Here is a 12,130-nt window from a genome sequence, read left to right on the forward strand (position 1 = left end):
AGGTGAGGCGAGAACTGGGTACAAAATCTTCGTCTCCTCCCTTTCTAGTTGAGCTGTACTCAATTTGTTATCAAAATACTTTGCTGAACTCAGACTAGAGCAGGAACTAAAAGGCAGATGGTGTTTTCCTGGACTTTCATGTTGAATTGCAAGATCAAATTGTTTGCTGAATAAATTAATCTGAAAAAGGCTTGATGATGCTCTCAAATCACAGCTTTGTTTCTCCCTTCTGTCTCTACTGGGAAATCTTGTTGGCTGCTTGTGTGACCTGGCCTGAACCTGGCAAGCACCCCCGGACGTGGGCAGGTCCTGGTGCTCCCTGGTGAGGCTGCTGGTACCCACATTGCTCTGGATGCTATTTTGATGATGTTGGGAGTTTTCCTTGTCTTTCCCCATCACCTTGCTCACACCTGTCATGACATAATGGCAGTCTGTGGTGGAAGCCCCTGGTCCTGATGGAAGCAGTTAAGCAGGATGGTCTGGCTGGTTTGTGTTTCAGCAGCATGGCTGGGATTCAGGGGGGGATGTTGTTCAGCCTGCCCTGCTGCTCGATTTAGCCGGGGTGTCGGGTTTCCCGGGAATGGGCCGGCTTTGGCCCCGCAGAGCCTCCCTTCCCAGGGTAAACGTAAAGGTTAAAGTGTGCTGCCGCAGTTGTGACAAGTCGTCGCCAGGGAACAGCGTGCTTGAGGCACTGCCAGATAGCCGCAGGACAGGCTGTTTCCCATCTGCAGCCAATGTAGGCTCTGGCTTAAGTTCCTGAATGGGAAGGAAAAAAAACCCAAGGCCAGGCTGAGAGCCCTGGGTGGTGGCTGGTTTGCAGAGCACTGTGCTGCTCCTTGGGGTGTGCGGTTTTGGGCTAAGGCACTGGAAATCCTGGGGTGCAACAGATACTGCCCTTCAATTCTACAATTCCTTCTTGCCAAAGGCCTGACTTCAGTTTATTTCTCTCTGCCCACAAAAGAATTTTATCCATGATAGTGCCAAACCATGGTTACCCATTGCCCTTTGGACAACCATTTCCATTGGCTCCCCAGTACCTGTGCCCAGGGCTTTATGCCCAGACCAACCTTGCTCCAAGGGAGTGTGTAAGATTGCAGGCATCCTGGGAAGGGCTGGCTGGTGTCCAGATGGTTGCTCCTGCTCCCCTTGGAGGATTTTATCTCAGCGTTCACCACACCAACAGCTCTGAGGGGACTGTGGCACATACCTGTGGTTCATGGGCTCCTACCTCATGCCTGGGGAGTGGGTGTGCTCCTTCTACCACCTCCTTGCCAGGAGGGTGCAGAGCTGAAGGCTCGCGGAGTGGTGGCAGTATGTGCCTGAAGTGACATTGGTGGCCTCCAGGTGTCTGGCAGCCCTCGGCCGGAGGAGGGGAGAGGCAATTCCAAACTGTATGTTGGCGATGACAGTCGATGGGCAGAGTCCCTGCTGTGCTAGCCAGGCACAGCATCTGGCCAGTTATTCCTGTCAGTGGCCCTGTAGAGGCTGAGCTGGGGGACTCCCACTCATCACAGGAGCGGTGGCTGTGCACGAGTGGGCAGCATGGGTGTCATTGTCCCCAGGAACTGTGGATGCTGGTGATGCACCAACATTTCCTTGTGCACAACTGTATCAGCACAGCAGTGAGTTGGAGCTGTGTGCCTGCTCCTGCATTATCCCTGCTGGTCCTCATCACATTCCAGGTCCTGACAAAGAATTTGGGAAAGGAGCTGGGCTTGCTGAAACCACAAATCCAAGCCGTGATGCTGGAGCAGGAGAGCTCCATGTCCACTCAGGAGTTTCTGGCCATGTCCCACTAAGGAAGTGTGGTTCTTGCATCGAGGTGTTGGTGGGTGCCTGAGGCCAGGGCAGGGACAGGTGGGACAGCAGCACCTCAAGACAGGGGAACAGCTGTGCCCCCATCCTGGCTTGTGTCACTCTCAATGCCACATGTGAACCACTGGCAAAGTCTGACCACAGGCCATGGCACACAGAAGCTGGTGGCTCACTGGGAGCTGGGATTTGGCAATGTGGAGCAGCAGCACTGCCTGGGCAGTGTCAGTTCTCCTGAGAGGTGCTGCAGGCACAGTGAACACTGCTTTTGGGGGGCTGCTGCTGCTTGTGTTGGTGGCATTGACTCAGCTCCATCATGGATGGCACTGGCCAGGGCAGCCTCCCCCCTTCCTTTGCTGCTGTATCCTCCAGCCCTGCCACAGGTAAACCTTAAGCTAAGGAGAAAGCAAAGCAAGGTTTAAGCAGCTGGGTTTGGTGTCTGGCAGGACCTGAGCTTTGTGTGGCTGCAAGCTGGGGAGCTGGGAGGTGGGACCAGGCTGTCAGCTGGTAGGGGCTGAGGCTGGAGGAGCCCAAGGTAATCTCAGCCTCCCTGGGAGTACCTGGCCAGCCTGGCCCTGGGGGAAGCAAACACCAAGAATCAGCCCTGTGCAGTCCCTGAGGTGTGTCCAGGGGTGCAGCACCCCAGAAGGAGCTGGCAATGCCTGTGCAGCACCCATACACACAGCCCAACCCCTCTGGAACCTTCAGCTCCACTTTCTTTCCGTGATTCCCAAAACACTTGATTTTGCAGAAAATAAGTCTTTCAACTGGTTGAGGCTGCAGCTGCTGGCCAATGCCCAATTCTCAGCTGCTGTCACCTGCATCAAGTCCTGATGGCAGTGCCCAGAGGTGCCACACTGTACCCATAGAATGCAGAATCCTTTGGAGTTGCTCTCGTGAAGGGCCAGTGCCAGTGGGCAGAGCTGGCCACAGCTGAGCAGCACAGAAGACCACCACCATCACCAGCTGCTCCCAGCCACCATCCTCATGGGTTGGCCAATGGCCACCGTGTGTCACCTGTGGGCACCTTGCAGGGCCTTGGCCACCTGGACTCTGTCCAGCTCACCCAGGCCACCCCCATGGGATGGTTTTGGGGTCCCCTGCGTCCAGTGCCAGCCCTCCCTGTGGTGCCGTGCTGGAGCAGGAGGCAGGTCCGTCCCTGTCCCCTGCCCCTTGTCTGCGTGTCCCCAGCCCACGGGGGACAGGCGAGAGTGGCGTGTCCTTTGAACGGGCTCCAGCAGCAACAGGTGCTGGGAAAGGCGAAGCGGGCCGGCTCCCGCTGCTGTAAAGGATCCTCCTCTGCCCGCACTAATCCGGCTCCGTTACACCCGGGATAGAAGAGGCTGCTCCCTCCGGCGCTGCCACAGTGCGGATGCTGCCGCCCTGACCGCTCGCTGCACCAGGACCCAGGTAAAGGGGCCAGGGGGGTCTCCATGGCTTCTGACTTGGGGCATGGTGGTAGAGGGTCCAGGGGGACAGTGGGGCCCCAGCCCTGGGAGGAACACTATGTCTCCACGAGCTTCCTGTGCTGAGCTGTGGGATGTGGAAATGCTCTCCCAGGGACTGCTCTGCTACACCTTCTGTTCCAGTAAGATCATCGAGGAACTACCCGGTTACTGGGATAGTCGCTGGTGGGTTTATTCTGGGGCTGGGCTGTCCTGGGCTCTGGACGGCTGCACAGGAGGGTGTTTTGGGACAGGGTGAGGAAAGATGACCGGGCACAGGAGGGCAGCGGAGCCCAGGGTGGAAGAGGGATTTGGGGATCAGGTGTTGGGCTGGAGCCCAGTGCAGGTACATGAGCACCAGCAGGTTTCCTTGGTGGACCTGGTTACCCCTGAGCAGGGTGACAAGCAGCGCTGGCAGCTGCTGGGTCCGGGGGTCCGTGTGGCCCCTGAGCTGATGGGATTTGCCTGCATGGCTGGACGTCCAGCGTGGTTTGCGGGGAGTAGTGGTGGGGCCGTGCCGGGAACGCTCTCCTGATCCCCACTGCCAGCCCGGTGCCAGAGCCGCTGTCTCCTGCCCCGCCATGGTGGGATGTGGCCTTAAATTGTCGCCCTGGCCGCGCCGCGCTGGCTGTTTGCACGTCGGAGGCCCCAGGCACCCGGTGACAGGTGCCGGGGTCAGGCCATCGATCAGTCACCGCGGGGCAGATATCGGGGCACAATGGGACAGTGCCGGGACTGGTGGCCACGTGGGGTCCCTGGCTCGGTGCCACCTGCCCGGGAGCCGCCGGCTGGGCGGCGGGGGCACAGGTCCCGGCTGGATGGCAGCAGCTCGTCCCTGCAGGAGCAGAGCCACCGCCCGAGTCCTGCCGTCCCCTCTGCAGGGCGTCGGGTCCGGGGAGCCCTCAGCTGCTGCTTTCTCTCCCGCAGGAGCCTCGCCGAACCGGGAGCACCGCAGGGCAGCCGACTCCTGCCCGGAGAGTCCCCATGGAGCAGGGCGGTGGGGTGGATGGTGCCGACAGCGGGGGGGCTGGTGGCACGGCCCCCCCTGAAGCAGAGGGCAGCACAGCACCTGCAGCCCCCCAGGCTGCTCAGCCCCAAGGGGGGACAGTGCCGGCTGCCACCGTGGCGCAGGACGGAGGGACAGATAAGCCTGGGCAGGAGAAGGCTGCAGGAGTGGCTGGAGGAGAGAAGACAGAAACAGAACAGGAGGCAGTCCTGCCTGCTCCAGAGCCCCAGGATGGATCGAAAGCAGCTCCAGTGGAGGAGGCTTCGGCTGTGCAGCATGATGGAGGACAGGCAGCATCTGATGGAGGACAGGCAGCATCTGATGGAGGACAGTCAGTATCCACCGGGGAGAAGGTTCTGGCTGCCACCAAGGTCCAGGGTATAGGGAAGGGTGAGAAAGATAAGCCTGGGAAGAAGAAATCTCCAGCTGCAGGAGAGCTCAAAGGAGGAAAGGCTTCAGCTGCTGCAAAGACTAAGGATGGAGGGAAGGATAAGCCCAAGGAGGAGAAGCCTCCAGCTGAGGGAGAGCCTGAGAAAGGGAAGGATGAGCCCATGGAGGGGAAGGACATGGCTGCAACTGAGGCTCAGGATGGAGGAAAGGATGAATCCAAGAAGGAGCAAGCCCCTGGTGGGTCAGGGGCTGAGAGTGGTGGGAAAGCAGAGCCTGCAGAGGAGAAGACTCCGGCTGCAGCAAACTCTGAAGGAGGGAAGGCAAAACCTATGGAGGAGACAGCCTTGGCTCCAGCTCAGGCTCAGGATGGAGGCAAAGGAGAGCCTGCAAAGGAGAAAACCACAGTGGTTTCAAAAGAGAAGGTCCCAGCCACTGCTAAAGCTTTGGATGAAGGGAAGCAAGCTGTAAAGGCAGAGCAAGCCCCAGCTGATACCAAGCCTGCAAAGGAGAAAACCACGGCTGCCGCAAAGGAGAAGGCCCCTGCTGCTGCAAAGGCTCCAAGTGAAGAGAATAAAGTGGTAAAGACAGAAAAAGCCCCAGCAGTTAAAAAGGCTCCAGATGGAGGCAAAGAGGAGCCCACAAAGGAGAAGGCCCCGGCTCCAGTGAAGGAGAAAGCCATAATTCCTGCGAAGGAAAAAGTCCCAGTTGCTGCCAAGGCTCAGGATGGGGAGAAGGCAGCAACAAAGGCAGAGAAAACCCCAGCTGCAAAAACGGCTCCAGGTGGAAACAAAAAAGAGCCTGCAAAGGAGAAATCCACAGCAGCTGCAAAAGGGCACAATGGGGGGAAGAAAACTGCAAAGGTGGAAAAATCTGTAGTTGCATCAAAGGCTGAGGACGGAGGAAAAGATTCTGCAAAGGAGAAAGTCCCGGTGGCTGCAAAGGCTCGGGATGGAGGGAAGAAAGCTGCAGAGGTGGAGCCTCCTACACCTGGAGCAGAGGCTGGGGATGGGGCTGCAGAGCCCACGGAGGCAGCAGCCATGGCTGCTGTGAAGACTCAGGGGGAAAGGGATGAAGTGTCCAAGGAGACAGAAGAACAGCCACTAACGATCCCCGAGGCCCCACGCCCAGCTCTGCTGCAGAGCCTGAGCTGCCCGGCTGCCTGCCACAGGTATCCACTCCCTCCTGGGATGGGAGGGATTCCCCGGGCTGCTCCAGGGAGCCCTGGATCCCTCCAGGCAGAGGTGGGTGCTGGGCTTGGGAGCTGCTGGCTGAGCTCTGCTCACCTCCTGCTCCTACTTCCAGGGCGGAGCAGCCCTGGGCAGAGGTGGCAGAGATGGAGGCAATAGAAGAGGAGACCACGATGGTGGAGCCAAAAGAGGGTCCGACAGAGCCTGGCACTTACTCACCAGCCGTGGGGAACCTGCAGCCCCTGGAAACCCCCAGCACCCCACAGGAGAGGACATTGCCAAGTGCCACAGAGCAGCCCCCAGATCCTGCTGGGGTTGCAAAGCAGCCTGGGCCTGGGGTGCAACCATCCTTGACAGAGGCAAAGCCACCCCCCAGCCCCTACCTCACCCCTGATTTCGGGAAGGAAGACCCTTTTGAGATATTGGGTAAGGCCATGAGGTACCTGCCTTTTCCTTACCCCCCTGGACCCTCTGTGGAATGACAGCCTGGGAACCCCATGGCCCTGCCTGCTGCTGATTACTCCGTACTGCCAGCTCCTGTCCTTGGCTTGTCACCTGCCTGGTGGCCTTCGAGCTCCCCTTTCACTGTAAACAGGGCTAAATACATCGCGTCCCCTCCTGGCCTGCTCTGGCCACACCGACTGTGAGGAAGAGGAGCCTGGGGAGTGACAGTGACTGTCTGGCTGGTGGCAGGGGACAGCATGTCCTCATATCTTGCACCACTGTCCTTGTGGGGATGGCAGGGCTTGGGGACAGTGGGTGCATGTGGGGATTCCTGTGAGTCTGGCTCCTACCCTCACCTGGGAAAGGGTGCTGCATGGGGTGCCCTGTGAGTGGGATCTGTCCTGGGAGGTGAGCAGGAGGTGGTGGCATGGAATGGGGTTGGCCTGGAGAGGGTAACAGACAACAACATGGCCTGGAAAGGGTAAATGTGACATGTGGCATGGTGGGGGTGGCTGTCATGAAGCAAGGTGGGTGCCATGTATTGGGATGGAGGCCATGGAGCAGGGTTCCATGGAGAGGGGTGGGTGCCACAGAGTACAGTTGGTGCCATACAGCAGGGCGATGCTGTGGGCAGTAGTGAGGGACACTTCAAGGGTTGCTGCATCCCCCAGTGCAGCCCCAGCAAGGAGCCCCCAGCTCACAGCCCAGCACTCAGTACCACTGGCCACATCCTGCACCCACAGGCTTGGCTGGGTGCCTGTCTTTACCCCACATCAGGGCATCCCAGAGTACCCAGAAGTGGGGTCCCCTGAACAGTAGATTCCCTTCTCATCTCATCCTTTCTCTCTGGACAGATGATGTCCCTCCGCCGCCAGCGCCCTTCGCACACCGCGTTGTCACCCTACGCTCTGACAGTGTCAGCTCCCAGTACAGCCTCAGCTCCAAGGATATCCTGGGGGGGTAAGGAAAGGCCCCAGTGCTTCCCCTGGCACTGCCCCAAGCTGCCCTTTAGCCTTGAGCACTGGCTTTGGGTTGGTGGAACTCCTCTGCTTGTGATGGGTGGGTGCCTTGGGCAGGCAAGCAGATGCCTCGGGGAGTGCAGGGCAGCAGCACAGTGCAGTGTGAGGGTCCCCAGCAGCCTGGGTGGCTGATGGCGTGGGCACCTCTCCCTCTCACCCTCCCTCTCTCCCCAGGGGAAAGTTCGGTGAAGTTCACACGTGCACAGAGAAGGAGACAGGACTCAAGCTGGCAGCCAAAGTGATCAGGAAACAGGGAGCCAAGGACAAGGTCTGAACGATGCTGGGCAGGGGGTGGCAGTTATGCTCTGTGTGCCCCTGGTGTGGGGACACAGCCTGTCCCAGTGGCACAGCCAGGGCTGACACCACACGCCATCCTGGGGCTCCTTCTGCAGGAGATGGTGCTGCTGGAGATCGATGTGATGAACCAGCTGAACCACCGCAACCTCATCCAGCTCTACGATGCCATTGAAACACCCCGGGAGATCATCCTCTTCATGGAATTGTGAGTGCCTCTGCCTACCTTGGGGCTGTCTGACCCCTACCTGCTATATCCCACCCTGGCTCTGCTCAGCACCTCCATGCTGGGGCTGGGCCAGGGTCCCCAGGGGATCAGGGTCTTATCCTCTGCAGGAGGATAGCTCAGGGCAGGGAGTCCCCCTGAGTGACCCCATGGTCCATCCTCACGCAGTGTGGAGGGTGGGGAGCTCTTCGAGCGGATCATTGACGACGACTACCACCTGACAGAGGTGGACTGCATGGTGTTTGTCCGGCAGATCTGCGAGGGCATCCGCTTCATGCACCACATGTGCGTCCTTCACCTCGACCTCAAGGTGCGGGGCTGGGGGGTGACAGTGACAGGGCCGAGGGTGACAGCAGGACACTGGCCAGCCATGGGGGGGTGCCTGTGGGTCAGCATTGCTCTGGTGTAGGTCAACTGCAGGAGCTATGCAGTGGGAATGTCTTCTCTTGGTGGTGGGGCAATGGTCACCCTGTCCCCACAGCCTGAGAACATCCTCTGCGTTGCTGCCACTGGGCATATGGTGAAGATCATTGACTTTGGGCTGGCTCGAAGGTGAGCTTTTCTTCCTCAACTCTGTTCCTCCTCCCTGTCCCCCTTCCACCCTTCACCTCTGTGTGCCCTTTGGGTACCAGGAGCCCCAGGACCTGTTCTAGGCCATTGCTTTGGCCATGGCTCTCCCTGACTAGTTGGGGGAGGGCAGCATCTGCTGAGAGAGGGGCAGAGCTTTGGTGAAGCAAGCTGTGTCCCCGTTCTGCTGACTTGCCCCCCTGGCTGCAGGTACAATCCCAATGAGAAGCTGAAGGTGAATTTTGGCACTCCTGAATTCCTCTCCCCTGAGGTGGTCAACTATGAGCAGGTCTCCTACACCACGGACATGTGGAGCATGGGTGTCATCACCTATATGCTGTACGTCAGGGCTGGGCAGGGACTGCCAGTGCTGTGCTGGAGAGCTGTGGTGCTGGGGCGCAGCTCCCCTGGGTGCAGAGCTGTCCCCAGGCAGCTTGACTGCTTGGTGGGCAGGTGGGGGGTGCTGCATGGGGAGATGGCTGTGTGGGGTGGTGGGGCAGGAAGGGGCTCAGCCTGGCTGTAGGCAGGACACAGGACAGTGCCAGCACATCCCTGGAGCAGGTCTGGCCAGGCTGGCTCTGTTCCAGGGGGTGTGGGAGGTGCTGCAGCCTGAGAGCACCTGACTCCTCACCTCCCTGTACCCCCAGGCTCAGTGGCCTCTCCCCCTTCTTGGGTGATGACGACACCGAGACACTCAACAACGTCCTGGCTGCCAACTGGTACTTCGATGAGGAGACCTTTGAGAGTGTCTCTGATGAGGCCAAGGACTTCGTCTCAAACCTCATCATCAAGGATAAGAGGTGTGAGGCCAGCAGTGGCCATGGGGTCCTGGGGTGGGCATCCCCAGAGCTGCCCCAGGTACCACATGCTGCATCTTCACCAGGGCCAGGAGCACCCCCTGGGTCCTGTACCAAGTGCACCCCGTGGGGCTCTGCCCCACTCTGACTGATCCCAACAGAGCCCTGCATCCCTCCAGGGACACTTGTCCCACACAGGATGTGCTGGACCCCTTGGGGTCCTGCCCAGCCCCACCAGTCCCTGGGCACATCCTTCCATCTGTTTCCTCCCTGCAGGGTTATGGGGTTTTGGGGCTCCAGAGCAGCTGGAGAAGAGGGTGGTTGGGGGTGAGGACACAGGGTTGACGTGGGCTCCTCTTGCCCCCAGTGCCCGGATGAGTGCTGACCAGTGCCTGCAGCATCCCTGGCTCAATAATCTGGCAGAAAAGGCCAAACGCTCCAACCGGCGGCTCAAGTCCCAAGTGCTGCTCAAGAAATACGTCATGCGGCGGCGCTGGAAGGTGTGGGGGGCCAGCAAGGGCATGAGGGTCAGCAGATTCTGAGGGGGCTGGGAGGGGACTGCTAGACTCTGCCTATCCTGGTGGATGGCATCTGGAGCATGGAGAATGGCTCTGTCTCACTGTGCTGCTGGCAGCTGGGAAACAGGTCTGGGGATGATGCAGGTCTGAGCATGGATGCACCCGAGGTGAAACCTCCATCAAACAGAGGTCCCTTTGGGGTGGTTACTCCTGAGCTGATCCCAAGAGCAGCTTTTAGAGGCAGGAGCAGTGTCAGGCCCCAGAGCGGGGTGTGGCTCAACCTCCAGTGCCACAGTCCTTGCCATGGCATGAACATCTTTCCTCTTTGCTTTCACAGAAAAACTTCATTGGGGTATGTGCTGCCAACCGCTTCAGGAAGATCACCAGCTCGGGGTCCCTGACTGCGCTGGGCATCTGAGCTGGGCTCCCTGGGGAGCTGAGGCCAGAAAGGAACCACTTGAGAGGGACCTCCACCAGTCTGGAGCAGCTCTGCTGAGCTCGTCCCACCGCGGGCAGCATCACTGTGCTCAGGACCACATCACTCCTGGGGCTGCTTGCAGTGGCCTTGGGGCTCCTGACGCTCCAGCCCTCCTCACTCCCACTGAGCCAATGCTCCCATCGGGATTTCCTCAGACTGTGAGGCTGTTCCAGAGTGGATGTTTCTGATCTCATCTCTGGCCCTGGCCTGGCTGCGTGATGCCCGACCTGCAGCATCTCTGCTCTGCTCACGCTTCCTTCCCGTGCCCTCAGAGGAGAAAGGCCATTCCGGTGTGATCCCACTGCCTCGGCCACCTGGCGCTTGCTGCTTTTGGACTCAAAATGTGCCCTCTCTGCCTGTAAATGCCGCAGCCCTGCCCCGCCTTCACCGCCGCTGGCCCCTGCACTGCCCGACCTCCCTTCCCAGCTCTGTGGCTCGGCGATGATGCTGGAGGGCACCGTGGACCCTCACCCTGGTGCCTTGGCAGCGGAGGCGGGGGCCGAAGCACCTCCTCCCGGCCAGCTGGGCATGTGGGAGCGGAGCTGGCCCAGAGCTGCTGCTCGCACAGGAAGGGAGGAAGCAGCAAGCACGCTTCCAGCGGCGTCCCCAGCTGGGAGCCAACGAGGAAAGAAGGAGGCTTTGTGTTCCTCCTGCCCTCCCTGCCCTTCGGTTCTGCCAGCGGGGGAAAAACACAACCTCTGCTTCACCCGTCCCCGGCAGATCGCGATGAGCGAGGCGGGCTAATGCAGAGCAGCTGGCTCTCGCTCCCCGCTCCGGCCGGCACCGCTCACCCGACCACCAACACACCGGAACTGCTCCGCCGCTCCGGCCGCGGCCGCCAGCTCCCCGCCCTGTGCGGGGGCTCCGCGGGACCTGCTGGGACTGGGGAGAGGGGTGCTGCTCCAGCTCCTGCGCCTTGTCCCAATCCCCGTCCCCTCTGCCCGCACCCCTTGGTCCTCCCCGGTGCTGCCGGAGGATGGGCAGCCCCTGGGATTTGCAGCATGCAGCCTTGCCCACTGCAGGAGGGGCTGGGGGCTGGCAGGAGTTCCCCAGCTTCGGCTTTTGCCATGGCTGAGCCCCCCAAGCCAGGGCTGTGTATTTACTCTGGGGCTGCCTGTGCCCTCTGTGCCTGCTGGAAAAACAGCGGGGACAGACACAGGGGGACACCGCCCCTCACCCTCACTGGCTGCAGCGAGGGAAGAGGCTTCAGGCTTGTCCCAGCTGGGCAGGAGCCACGGCTGGTGGAACCTTGTCCCAAACTGGAGCCCTCGCCAGAGCTCGCCTTCTTGTAAATAAATGTACAGGTCTGCCCACAGCCCACACCTGCCACTGCGAGGGGCTGGGGAGGCCCTACTCCCACCAGCAGGGCCTGAGAGTCACAAGATAAGTGAGATGAGGTTGGGAAGCAGCATCTCATCTCTGGGGTAGAGGGGATGGGTCCAGGCTGTGCTGTGGACAGGGACCACCTGGTACATCCTGGGCAGGGCTGTGCAGGCACAATGCCAAGGGTTTCTGGTCTCCACACCCAACAGCTCTGAGCACCCCAGGGGATGGAGGGAGGGGAAATGCCTGGGTGGATGGATGGATCAGCTGTCAGTCAGAGGCATCCTCATATCTTCAGCATCTGCCCATATGGGGTGGGATGCCCAAGCACAGGCAGGTGGGTACCAGTGCCCCTTTGCCCAGGGGAGCTGTAGCTGGCCCTGAAGTGGTTAAGGCTGCCAGAGCCTGGACTCCGGCTCCCGCCGCAGGCGTCCCTCCCAGCCGCTTCCTGCCGGCAGCCTTTGACCGGTTCCTGTCGGTGACCACCCCGCAGGCCTGGACGCCAGCGCAGCCCCATCTGGTTTGAGTTACGCTCCACGGCGGTGACGTCTCCTTCCTGTCTGGCCCCAAGAGCCGCACATTGCCCCGGTCCAGGCCCTGGCCCCGGCTGGCCACAGGGGCTGC

General features: G+C 60.3%; 1 protein-coding gene across 2 annotated transcripts; it reads left to right on the plus strand.

Moving 5' to 3' along the window:
• Nucleotides 1-2,979: 2,979 nt before the first annotated feature.
• Nucleotides 2,980-11,542, plus strand: MYLK2 (myosin light chain kinase 2). 2 transcript variants are annotated; one of them, XM_085079101.1, is made up of 12 exons: nt 2,993-3,222; nt 4,185-5,821; nt 5,956-6,266; nt 7,139-7,244; nt 7,478-7,571; nt 7,696-7,805; nt 7,992-8,133; nt 8,305-8,375; nt 8,601-8,729; nt 9,038-9,190; nt 9,555-9,687; nt 10,043-11,542. In XM_085079101.1, exons 2-12 carry the CDS (start codon nt 4,242-4,244, stop codon nt 10,121-10,123), a joined length of 2,910 nt encoding a protein of 969 aa, XP_084935227.1. In that variant the 5' UTR covers nt 2,993-3,222; nt 4,185-4,241; the 3' UTR covers nt 10,124-11,542. The 2 variants fall into 2 exon arrangements, with proteins under 2 accessions (XP_084935228.1, XP_084935227.1); XM_085079102.1 differs by lacking the exon at nt 9,555-9,687 and having other exon boundaries at nt 2,980-3,222.
• Nucleotides 11,543-12,130: the final 588 nt, after the last annotated feature.

The sequence above is a fragment of the Lichenostomus cassidix genome, chromosome 20, assembly GCF_008360975.1.
Source record: "Lichenostomus cassidix isolate B80296 chromosome 20, HeHo_3.0, whole genome shotgun sequence".
NCBI classification, from domain to species: Eukaryota; Metazoa; Chordata; class Aves; order Passeriformes; family Meliphagidae; genus Lichenostomus; species Lichenostomus cassidix.